Raw genomic sequence first — 13380 nt, 5'->3', positions numbered from 1 at the left:
CAGCATCAGGGTCTTTTCTAATGAGTCAACTCTTCACATGAGGTGGCCAAGTATTGGAGTTTCAGCTTTAGCATCATTCCTTCCAATGAACACCCAGGACTGATCTCCTTTAGAATGGAGTGGCTGGATCCCCTTGCAGTCCAAGGGACTCTCAAGAGTCTTCTCCAACACCACAGTTAAAAAGCACCGATTCTTTGGCGCTCAGCCTTCTTCACAGTCCAACACTCACATCCATACATGACCACTGGAAAAACCATAGCCTTGACTAGACGGACCTTTGTTGGCAAAGTCATGTCTCTGCTTTTTAATATGCTGTCTAGGTTGGTCATAACTTTCCTTCCAAGGAGTAAGCATCTTTTAATTTCATGGCTGCAGTCACCATCTGTAGTCACTCAGTCGTGTCCAATTCTTTGTGACCCCATGGACTGCAGCATGCCAGGCTTCCCTGTCTATCACCAACTCCTGGAGCTTGCTCAAACTCATGTCCATCAAGTCAGTGATGCCTTCCAACCATCTTATCCTCTGTCATCCCCTTCTTCTCCTGCCTTCAGTCTTTCCCAGCATCAGCCTTTTAGTAAAGTCGGTATAATATTGGTACCTGCCTCATATGGCTGGCTGGAAGGATTAAAGAGTTTGCAAATACTAGGTGCTTGAGATTTTTTTGAACATATTACATGTTTAACAAATGCTACTACATTCAGAGCCCAAGTTTGGACTCATTGATGCCTTGTCCAAGAATCATATGTTTCTCAACTTCTTGGAAAGAAGAACTATCAAGAGAAAAAAATGTTCATGTCCCGTCAACTCAGCAGTATTGATTGTTTCCACAAGGACTCACCCCACTCCCTTTTTAGTCAACTCAGTTGGAATGCCCTTTGGGATATTACAGGTCACTTGTGGTGTTGTATACATAAAAGCTGCCTGGAAAAAAATGTGGTGGAGTGATAACAGCTCAGTCTGTTTCATAACTAACCTGAGTAACATGGACCCAGAGGTCATAAACATTCATATGTCACGGTCACCCGAGGATAGTTTTGGTCTCAGTCTTTCTGATAGAATTGGCTTGATTCTTGATCCAATCTTCGCTTTATCAATGCAGACATAGCTCAATTCCAAACTGCAAATCTGAGCACTGAATGAATAAAGGAGAACTCATCTCAACTAATCTAACTGACAGTCTTAGGACACTCATCAGTAGATATCCAATTTTTTCAATCAAAATGGAAAAATGGTATATATAAACAGATGCACAGTTAAAAAATTCCAGCAACTGATTTTGCCAAAAACCCAACAATAAGTGTCCCTGGAATAAATGATTACCAGCTCCAATACTGCACACAGAGACTGTCTGTAGGAGTAGCAACAACCATTGATTAGGTGTACATGTCTGTCTGGCACAGTAAAAACCCGTCACTGCTGCCACAATATAAAACACCACGCCCTCCAGGTGACCAATAAAACCTCTCATAGCTCAGGATTTCAATATCACACTTCTTCAGAGATGAAATGCTGGCTGATGACAGTGGTGCAAATGGATGGAAGTGGCAACGTGTTGACAATGACTTGACAGATCACGTTCCCAATGAACAGATGAAATCTACAGGTGCTCTGACCACTCCTCAAACCTCCTCAGGGATTGCTGTCAGCACCCTAACAAGCATCCCGTCATCAGTGAGTTTAGTCTCACTGTACAGGCAGCCTGACCTGCTTTGGAGGAATTCTTTCTTCCAAGAAAGAAGAATATGCACACACGAGTCAGTGTTATCTATGCGAGAGGAGTTCTCTACATGCACTCAGAGAGAAGACTAATTACAGCTACACATGGTAAAATTACATGTGACCCCATTCTGAGTGTCTTACATATGTTACCACCTTCAATCTTCCTAAGGACCCTAGAGGTTGATACTATTGTTAGGTCCATTTTCCAGAAGAGGAAACTAAGCCACAGAGATGATAGTCCCTTGCCCAAGGTCATACTTGATCAATGGCTATCCTTGTACTTCTTATGTCCTTACATTTTCCCACTGTTCTTTTACTCTGGTAGGGGTTTTCATGATCACTCTTGAATTATGACCAACAGAATTCTACACCAGGCCATGGACACTACTGCAATTCTTTTTATTTTTTCTCTGAGATACGTGACTTTGTCAAGAGTATTACTTCTCAGTGGCAGATACTATAAGGTAAAGGTAGAACTATCTCTGAGCAAAGTGCTAAAGCATACATTTTGCTTTGGACATGAAACTTCTCAAACATTCAGAAAAGTTGAAAGAGTGGTGGTATAATCCACTACTGAGATAGTTGCTGTTAATATTTTACCATTTTTGATTCATGCATATCTATCTATCTCTGCCTTGAACCATTTGAAAGTTGGTTATCAGATATCATGAGACATTACTCCAAAATATTTTAGCTTATTACAAAATGCAGACATTCTCCAACTCTACCATTACCTCATTATCACATCTAACCAAGTTCAACATGATTCTCTAATAGCATCTAACGCTCAGTGCCTGGTCTTCTAGCTTCAGTCTCTTTATCCCTCCTGATAGCAAGCAACCTTTCAGCTTCCCCATCAAGTCTCTCCAGACCCAGTGCTTTGAATCCAACTCAGTGTTCACTTCCACAAACCCCTGCTGACTTCTAGTAAAGGAAATTTCAGTCTCCTATCAGAGTCAATCAAGTTATACCCCAAGTGCTCTAACCAAGACTTCAAAGAGGAACAGGCACTGTGGACAGATCCAGTAGACAGCCTCAGGGCAAACAGAATACATTGAAAGAAAGAATGTAAACCGTCCATTTAAAATTAGGAATTTGATAATTTGAAAAATCCCAAGGGATTGTTAAATACATTCATATACCTTGAACCTGAAGGGGTTAAACTTCAATGCCAATTGCAATTCACCCTATTCAAATGAACAGATTTGCAATGTGTTTAAGAAAAGGAGAGGAGAGGAAGTACTTTTACACAGAGCAAAGAAGGTAGAAAATCTGGAAGCATTGTAGTTAAGCACAGTTTGTGTGGTTATGATTGGTAATGGGAGTCCACAGTTAGAGAACCAGGCTCACTATCATTAGACCCCAAACATGACCAAATTCCAGTGCTTTCCTTCCATTTCGCCAATAGAAGCCCCTGTCTGTATTCAGAGAAAGGATGGTTAGGGGTTTGCTCCATCCATCTTTTATGTGACCACAAAGTCTCTTTTCTCTTCCGTCAGCTAATACTTGTGATTACTCTTGATCATGCTCTGTAATAAACAACCCTTCAGTTTCCTCTGACTGGGGGACTAGGACTGCTCTATAGCTATGAAGATCAGAGGACTTTCATGCTGCAGGGAACAATCTGGGTCAGGGCTACCAGGTTCCTCATCCCGATTATCTCAGAAAGAAGGAGAAAAAAGCCTGGCAGAAAGTCTAAAGCCAAAAGGAGAAGTTTTAAGGACTATCAAACAGATGTGAATAGGCCCCTTGTTATCAGTTTCAACTGACCCTATCATCTTTAGTCATCCTGTGATAAATGTAGGTGCGTACATACTGAGGGGCACCTGGTCTACCTGACTCCTTGAGGACAGGGGCATGTCTTATTCCCTCTGCATCCCAGGCAGCCCGTGTTTAACACCTAGCAGACATGTGTTTTGCATTTGCTGTAAACTAAAGCTCTGCCTGATTTCTGTCACCTGAAAGAGAATCTAATCCTTCCACCTTCCAAAGCCAGGATCCAGATATACAGTCCAGGGGATGCTCCTGCCTGCACAGAGCTTTAGTTGTCAAGCCCTGCTTTTTATCCACAGGTTAAGCTGAGTTGGATTCCAAAGAAGGAAGAAAAGTGAAGGTTTCCTTTGTCTCTTTCCTTTGCCAAGACTAAGAGTCTTCTCTGGTTTCCCCTCCTTTGAGCACACAGGTCCTCTAAGATCTGCCACTGCCAAACAAGTCAGCTGAACCAAACACAACAGAACTTGATTGTCATGTCACATACAGCCACTCCCAAATTAAAACAAACAGCACAGCTCTGGCCTCAAGGATACCTCCCCACCACAGTGACCAAACAAGCTCTCGCCTACGTCCTCATCCCCAGGACAGCATGATGCTGCTGAGGGCACAGGTGGGCCTAGGAGCTGCTTGCTCACGGATGGCCCCACTGTGGTTTCATCTTGGAATCCCACTCACTACAAATACAATCCTCATCTCTCTGTCAACTCCAAGCTGATCTCCCTTCCTGCACTTCCCATCTTTCACCTCTCTCCTTCTATCAAATATGGGTAAGATGCTCACAGTTTATCCAAAAATCCAGAACCTTATACCCAGCATAAAATGCTCTTGGCAATCAGATTAATTTCCCTTCCATCTCTCTCCCAGCATTCTTTCTTCTCTTGGTGAACCCTCACCAAACTCCTCAAACTCCTCAATTTTTTTTCTCTTCTCTCAAAACCCTGAGCTTTTTCACAGAAAAAACTAATGTGGCACCCTCCAGGTAGAAGTGTGCCCTGACACCCATGTCTCCAGGCAGGGAAATATCTCTAGTTCACTGTTCAAGACACAATTCCGTATTCCCTCTACTTTGAAACCTCTCTCGAGTATCTCAGGCAAGATTTTCCACCTTCCTCGGTGCACACATTAGTGATGTCACCTCCTGGCAGGGTTGGAATTCTCCACGCACGTTTCACTCTTTGTTCCAGCCACCCTGGCCTGTCAGCTGCCAGCCTCACTCAGGGCTTTGCCCCTGCCATCACTCTGTGGCCCAAATATCTGCATAGCTCCTCTCTCATCTCCTTTCAAACTCTGCTCAAATGACATCCCCTTCTGAATCTCAACGGCCACCTTTCCGAGGACAGAGGTCTTTGCCCGAATCCCTCTCTACTCGCTTTGGCCACCTTTTCCCTGGTGTTTGAGATCACCTGACCTTATCATGGTATTTGAGTCTCAGTATTCATGGACCCCCAATTTGCAGACTCGACTATTTGCTGAAACTGATTGTAAGACTGAAAGCAACACTGCAGTGTTTTCACAAGTGTTTGTGCAGGGCAGGGGGATATTTGTCACCGAACATATGAAGTCTCAGAGTAGATCAACAGGGTGATATTTTACCTTTTTTCAGCTCTAATGTGCAAAAAAAAAAAAAAAACAACACCCAAAACAGTGTGCTCCTGGTCTATTGAATGCCTGTGCTTTACGTATTTGTACTTTTTTGGGTGATTTTACTGTTTCACTGAGCAGAGTACAGTGCTGTCTGAGAAAAGTGAAGGTCACTCAGACTCTTTGTGACCCCTTTGATTGTTGCGATCCCACAGACTGTAGCCCGCCAGGCTCCTCTGTCCATGGGATTCTCCAGGCAAGAATACTGGAATGGGTTACCCTGCCCTCCTCCAGGGGATCTTCCCAACCCATCTAAGCCACCAGGGAAGCTGGAAGTGCTGTCTAGGGTTCCTTAAGTAAGGGAAGGTTAGATGTGCATTCCAGGGAAAAAGAAACATGTTAGATAAAGCTTTGTTCAGGCATGGATTACAAACTCAATGTTTGCAGTAACTTCACAGGCTACAACTGCCATTAACAAGAATTGGCTGTATCTATTTTTTGTAAAAAAATAATCCACCTTCCTGCAGTAGACTGTAAGTGCCTCTCTCAAAGGAGAGACTGCACCTCAGCATAACACATCTATATTGTCCCTGCCTGTAACAGTGTCTCACACACAGCAGGCGCTCCATAAATGTGTGCTGAATTGCACTGAACCACAAACTATTTCAGAACAGAGACGACTTTTCTCTGCCTCCGTGCCACCAGTTATTAGCCAAACTACTATCACAGTTGAATTTTTGGTAACAGCTAATGAAATAAAGGGATGGATACATAGACTTGTGAAACTCCTGTCCCCAAAGAGTAAGGCCTGGATTTTAGGTCCAGCTTTTCGTCCAGGATCACTAGTACTATTCTGCTACTATTTTATCACTATCGCCTTACTTGTAATGGTACCCTTAAGAAGGGCTTTAAGGCACATCTCAGTCTTGGACACATCACTGCACTGCATTCAAATCATGCTCCAAAATTCTGGGATCCATGATATACTGAAACCGCCAATACACAAAAGGAGCTCACTGCCTTGGCAAAGTGCATATGAAAAAGTAGAAATCTGTGACGCAGTATTTCAGTGCATCTTTCTTTTCCAAGGCCAAACATATTTGGCCTCAATCAAATTACCTAGATATCAGCTTTACTAAGCAAAAACCTGTTTCAAAACAGAGACTTTGTATATTTTGCCTTAAATGCACATTTTAAGAACTGTGTAAACCTGTGCTCGACATTCTACATCTTAAAGTACCAATTAGGTTTTTCCAAAGAAACACTAAAATGTTCATTGACTCCTTTCATGTCAGAATTGGAAATTGATGTCTCAATTTTAGCTGGGCTATTTTGGCCCTTCTTGGATGCTAAGTGGGGAAAAATAGTGCTGTGGTTTAACTTAGAAATGAAATCTAAGGAGCTGGAACAATGGTTAGTTTTGTATATAACACCACCACAGGGACGCTGTGGGGAGGAAAAGAAAAAGCGTGGCCAAGTCCATGAGGTTTCCATGGATTTTTTTTGTGCTCCGTTTTCGCCTAAGATCCTCCCAGAGCTGACAGGGACTTCAGAGAGCAGAGGCCCTTCTATAACAACACACATTAAGTAATACATACATTATTACACACATTAGTAAATATGGGCCAGTGACGTTGTATGACCCATTTCCTAGGCACTTGGAAGAGAAGGTCTCTACTTTCCTGACAGTGACAGGTATGTGCATCTACACACACATTTGAATTTTTTTTAAGTGCTCAGTAAAACACATGGTCTTTGCGACTAAAGTATTGAATTCCTTGTTATTTAAGAAAAATAAGAAATTAAATGTCGATGAGAGAAAACAACTCTATTTAATTTTACTTACTCCCTGTTTCCCATAATTCATTGGTTCCTATTATATCCATTAGATTATGTCTTCTCCATTTTTGTCCCTTAACCTTTATTTCCTATAGTCTGAGTGACAAACATTTCACAGAAAACACTTTGAGAAATTTTTGTGGGACAAAAAGGCTCAGATAAAATTCAAAAGAAAACAACTAGTTCAGTGAAGTTAATTGAGCTTGATTTTGACAGAACACCAGAATAAGTTGGGATGTCTGAGCTTTCCTAACTAGCAAAAGTGAATTAGTAACTCATTTCCAAACCAGTGTCTGCAACACTGTCTCATTGTGAATACCAGCTCCTAAAGGTTCTCTTGCTTTCAGAACTTCTGATACAGATGGCTTTAAAAATTCCATAGGGACCATGCCTAATACTCATTGTTCTTCAAACTCATAATCTTATAAAAGAACAACAATTCTTATTTAACAATAAAAAGCATACTTCCTTACTGAGTACTTCACTGCATGACTATTTTGAACTAAGCAATTTTCTTTCCTACGCCATTGCTATTCAAATAAATGGAATTATCAGACACCATAGGCACTTATTTTATTTACTTATAAGGCTAGAATGGTTTAAAAATAAACATTCTAATAATTGGACAGTGCTCTGAAAAGTACAGAAATTGTCATTCTAGGAGTTTACGGTTTGTGAGCCCAAGCTAATGAAACTGCCATTTGCGGCAACACAGAAGGACCTAGAGATCGTCATACTGAGCAATGTCAGACAAAGACGAATATCACACCACTTAGGTGTGGGATCAAAACTAATGTTACAGATGAAGGTCCTTACAAAACAGAAACAAACTCACAGACTTAGAGAATGAATTCATGGTTATCAGAAGGGAAGGATGGGGAGAAGGTATAGTTAGGGAGTTTGGGACAGACATGTACACATTGCTATATTTAAAACGCATAACCAACAGGGATCTACTGTACAGCACAGGGAACTCTTCTAAATGTTATAGGGCAGCCTGGATGGGAGGGGTTTGGGGGAGAATGGATACATGTATATGTATGGCTGAGTGACTCTGCTGTGCACCTGAAACTCTCACAACTCTGCAAATCGGCTATACTTCAATATAAAACAAAAAGTTTAAATAAAATTAAAAAATACTCATGGTAGGATCTACACAACTCTATGATTTTGCTGCCAAGTTTCTAAGCTGTTCTGCAGAGAAAGCACGCATGGGTACTAAGCATATGTATGGAACTTTGCAATTTAAAGAGACAGTTATGCATTATGTTATCAGACAAGAAACTGGGATATTTCATACATTTGTACCATTAACAACCTGCAGGGTGATAATTATTCTACCTACTTTCCAAGGCTCGGAGAAGTTCAGTGTGTCATGGGACAGGTCTAAGTCATACCTCGAGTAAGGGCTAGAGCTCAATCAGACCCTGGGTCAGGCAAGCCCAACACAGCATCAGGAGCCCTCATCCCAAGGTTACTAGAGAACACGACAGACAATCCACTCCAGGCAACAGTCAATTCCCATGATCATTCTCACTTCCGGGTTTTTTTAATGTTCTTTTTTCTTTTTTTTTTTCTATGACCTCATCTTTAAATGCAAATGAATGCTCAGATTTGCAACTCATGGACAATATCTTCTAGCCTACTTACTCTTTGTACTAAGACTCTTACAATGAATATTCCTCCTGAATAATGTGCATTTTATAGTAAAAAGCTTGAGGAATTTCAAATACGTTGGGCTTTTTCCACTAGACGGCTACAGTTATGCAGAAAACAATCTTAATTATCCATGCAAAGAAGTAGTCTCAGGTATCTAGGTCAGGATCAGTTTCTGGGTTTCCTGTTTCTTTTTCTTCCCTTTGTCTTGAGGATGATTACAATGTGGGCGTTTGACAAGGCATGCTGTCACTATTTCTTGCAACTGTAAAGCTGGGGTTTTCTAGATGCAACACTGTAAATAAGCTTCAGAGTTTTAAAATATATATATATATATACATATATGCATATATTTAGAAAGTTTTCCTATGTGACCGCAAACCAAGAACTGTTGAAGACAGTGAAGGCCATGATAACAATGGGAACATTTTTAGAAGACTGAGGCATTAATGGAGTCATGCATTTATTGACTGATGATGCACAACAACTAGCCTCATGATCCGATTCTGGGGGATCCCCAATTTCATATAATTATATTGAAACTCTGTATTATATATAGCAACATAATAGTTTTCCCTCTAGTTTTAGTTAATAAATGCAACATGATTTAATAGGGAAATAAGCCTATGTCTTCAAACCAGAGTTTGTCAAGAGACTCTCAATATTTAATCCAGAACCTAAGATCAGCTTTGTTGTAGGCTGTACGTGAGCGTATATACTTCTGTAACATACTGACTGCCTTACTCCAAGTACAGTCTCTTTTGGTATGTCGCTGTGGCTCTTCCTTGCCTCTGAATTCACACCTAAATCCCTACTTACTATAAAGCACAGGAAGCTCAGCTCAGTGCTCCGTGATGACCTAGGTGGGGTGGGGCTAGGGATATATGTATACGTACAGCTGGCTCACGTCACTGTACAGCGGAAACTAACACAGCATTGTAAAGCAGTTATACTCCAATAACAACAAGGAAGTTCTGGAAGAATTCTTGCTACACGTTTGCATTAAATGGGCAAAAGATTTAAAACCTAAGAACAGGAAGGAATCAGTAAATGCTACATGGTGGTTATCTTGCGTCCAACAGAAGCTGATGCAAAACCACAAAGATTTAATGAATAAAGACCATATCAGTTGACAGCAATGTGTATGACTTGATATTGGGAACTAGAATGTAGAGCAGAGACATACCTTGGGATCTCAGTGTCTTTGTTTCCATCAGGAGGACAGGAAAGGGTCTGACTTGCTCATCAGCTGCTCCCCAGTGCCTCTTGTCTGCCATATGGTAGGCAACTGACGCATACCTACTGAAAAAAATGAATGAATGACTGAATGAGTGAATTAGTGAAGATGAGTCCTAAATTCACTGCACCAAATATAAAAAGAATGTAGTCTACATTTAAGGAAAACAAAGTAGTCTATGCACGTTGAGATTCCTGGCAGATTTAAGTAAGCTTCAAACCTTGATGGAAACAATCCTGCAAATTACCATTTACAACTTACTGATGAGAACACTATAAAAGTCAATCTATAGTAATTTGATTGTGTAAATCAAAACCAGAGCAGGCACTCTGGTTGGTCTAGCCTCCTGTCAACCTAAATTAATTCCAGTGACCCAGGACAGACCTTTGCCAAGCAAGAGCCATTTATTATAAGAAGGTCTGGGAGAAGATCACAAAAGGAAATTTACTACAACATGGGTGGGTCCTTTAAGCTAATTGGAAAGCATGAGACCCACTGATAAATTTACTAATGGTATGGACCATAAAAAGGATTGGAAATAGGTCAGAATAGAGAACCCAGCTGGTTTCAGAATTGCTGGGCATAGCAGATTCTAGCAGATAAAATCCTACAATTAGGCAGAGGAATCCAGCGCCATTTGCACGGTCCCATCTTGACTTGGCACGCAAAGTCATCACAGATCTAATTCTGCTTCTACCCTTGTACATAGAGTCACTGTCACAACTGATTCTTTCACATTTATCTTCCAGGCCCTGCTGCAAAAAAGAAGTATGTCAGTTATAATAACCTGGTTATCTAACCTGTTCCATTCCATGGAACAATGGAGGAGGACGACCCTCAGTTCTTTTGTCACCCAACCTGGCATTGGACTCTTTTGGTCCAGCCTGCTGCCCATCATCGGAGGAGCATCCCCGGCCAGGAGACCAACAGTAGAGGATCCAAGTGTCCTACACAGCTGCTTTATGAAATATTCTTACTTTATCTTGGCTTAATAAGTCACTGGCATCAGCACTGCCAACTCGGCTGCAACTCTGGACTTTTCCCTACCAAAGGGAGCATTGAGACTCAAGTCCCACCCAGGCTCTTGAGGGCGAACCCCTTGAGAGCCTCAATGACCGTTTTTGGGGCTGCCCAGTCTTTCTACGTCTGTACTTCCAGGCTGCAAGGTTTTGAACTTTTCTGTACAGTTTGTGAGGACTTTTGCACTTTGCCATCCAATGTTGTACCTCGGTTCTCTGTTTGTTTTCGAATGCCCTGTTTTCATAGAACCCTATTCTTTCAGACAGCGGGATCTTTGGGGAAAACTTTGAAACGATTAAAATTTTAAAAGGCTCTCGGCAGACTAAAAAGGAAAAATGTGTGTACATGACTGTATAATTATGATTATAGTACCGCTGCAAATCATGTTATTTTTTTTTAAGACAAAAAAAAAAGATATTTAAAGACCAAAAACTGTGCTGAGAAAAGTATACCCTACCTGTCTTTGGTATGAGATAGGTCACAAGGGAAAAAGGTATTGGCTGAACGGAATAGAGGTCTTGATCTTGGGAATGCATGCCAGTAATGTATTTTACAGTACACGTTACTCATTTATGTTCAATATTTGTATTTGTGTTCCCTTTTGTTACTTTAATTAGGATATGGGTATTTTGCAATAATTTTAACAATGATTAAACTATTTGAAGGAAAGAATATGGATTTTTCATGTCTTGAGGTTTGGTTCATGCCCCCCTATGACTGATCAGTGTGATAAGGACTTTAAAAAAAAGAGCATGTATGTTTTTTACTGTTTGTAAGAAGTACTTTCGTTAATCCTGCTGCTCATGTGCCAATTTAGTGGAGAAACACCCTTGCTGAAAAATCACCCTTTCCATTCTCTTTCAATTCTGTGATATTGTCCAAGAATGTATCAATAAAATACTTTGGTTAACTTTTTTATTTCCTGCAATAAATATTTTTAGTTGTTTATCCCTTTTTAGTGACAGCTGCTTCCATACTTATTTTAAGTTAGGGAACCACGTGGACAGCCAAGCCTGTTAAAACCTCATATCTGAGTCCACAAATGAAGATGTAGCTGACAGACATTTATTAATCCGTTGTCATCATTTAAGTCCCTAAGTTGTGTCTGACTCTTCTGTGACCCTATGGACTGTAGCCCACCAGGGACCTCTGTCCATGGGATTTCGCAGGAAGGAATACTGGAGCAGGTGGATCATTTCCTTCTCCAGGGGATCTTCTCTACCCAAGTATCAAACCCACATCTCCTGTACTGGCAGTTGGATTCTTTACCCCTGAGCCCCCAGGGAAGCCCATATATTAACCCAAAGGTGCTAAATTCTCTCCCAGAAGAGCTGCTTCTAAGCCCACACATTCCATTTCTTCATAATTGAAGTTGAGACCTAAACATCTCAGACACTTTCTCAGAGTTATCTATCCAAAATAGCAAGAATGCGAGAAAGAAGAGAATAATTCAAAAGCAACACAAGCTTCAATAAACAGCAGTCTAGGTCAATGTAGTAAAATGATAAACATACCCCCAAAACTTAACCAAAGGAGAAGTAAATAAAGATAACTACTATACAGCATTTGTCTATATTTTCAAATAAATAGGTGGGCCGTGCAGATGATAAGATTAAGATTTGGGGTTACCAAAGCTCAACAGGAGGAATGGCCTCATAGATCAACTTGTAGTAACTTGGGTTTCAGAGCACAAAATAATGTCCCTTTGCAGAGATACTGGTCCTTAGAACTCAGGATTAGACCGTAAAATCCAAAGTGAATTTCAAGAAACCACTGTGCATCTAAGTGTAACTCCTTTTCAACTTTGATTAATAAAACCCACACCTAATCCACCTTTGAAGAATTGATGCTTTTGAACTGTGGTATTGGAGAAGACTCTTGAGAGTCCCTTGGACTGCAAGGAGATCCAACCAGTCCATTCTGAAGGAGATCAGCCCTGGGATGTCTTTGGAAGGAATGATGCTAAAGCTGAAACTCCAGTACTTTGGCCACCTCATGCGAAGAGTTGACTCATTGGAAAAGACTCTGATGCTGGGAGGGATTGGGGGCAGGAGGAGAAGGGGACGACAGAGGATGAGATGGCTGGATGGCATCACTGACTTGACGGACGTGAGTCTGAGTGAACTCCGGGAGTTGTTGATGGACACAGAGGCCTGGCGTGCTGTGATTCATGGGGTCGCAAAGAGTTGGACACGACTAAGCGACTGAACTGAACTGAACTGAACTGGACCTCTTCCTGCCACCCCTTAGCTCTCTCGGCCCAGGTAAGGTATGTGCAAAGAATAGAAAACTCATTTCATTATCAGCTGAAAAAAACTAATCTACCCCCCAGGTTTTCCTATCCCTCAAACACCCTTCAAATTTTGCCATTTTGCAAACCTCCACTCATTCTGGACTAAGGATTAGGGTTGTAGGTTCCCATCATTGTTTCATGGACATCTGTGTTTTTGCTCCCTAGAGTTCTTTAAAATCAACTTCAGGCAAAGTTTTCTATGTACCCACTTGGGTCTGTTTAGATTGTTTTCCTCTCTTTTTCTGGAATCAGGACCAGACAA

At 41.2% G+C, this 13380-nt stretch overlaps 1 protein-coding gene across 1 annotated transcript in view; it reads left to right on the top strand.

Annotated features, from left to right (window-relative positions):
* GRM7 (glutamate receptor, metabotropic 7) overlaps positions 1 to 11778 on the top strand; it is a 942809-nt gene extending 931031 nt beyond the window's left edge. The window contains exon 10 of the mRNA XM_010828418.1: positions 10555 to 11778. Coding sequence (XP_010826720.1) covers positions 10555 to 10604 — 50 coding nt within the window. The 3' untranslated portion in view covers positions 10605 to 11778. The remainder of the gene's footprint in view (positions 1 to 10554) is intronic.
* The last annotated feature ends 1602 nt before the right edge of the window (positions 11779 to 13380 follow it).

This window comes from Bison bison, unplaced genomic scaffold, assembly GCF_000754665.1.
Source record: "Bison bison bison isolate TAMUID 2011002044 unplaced genomic scaffold, Bison_UMD1.0 scf7180017864492, whole genome shotgun sequence".
Lineage (NCBI taxonomy): Eukaryota > Metazoa > Chordata > Mammalia > Artiodactyla > Bovidae > Bison > Bison bison.
Note: the sequence above shows the minus strand (reverse complement) of the source record. Positions and strands in the feature narration are given on the sequence as shown.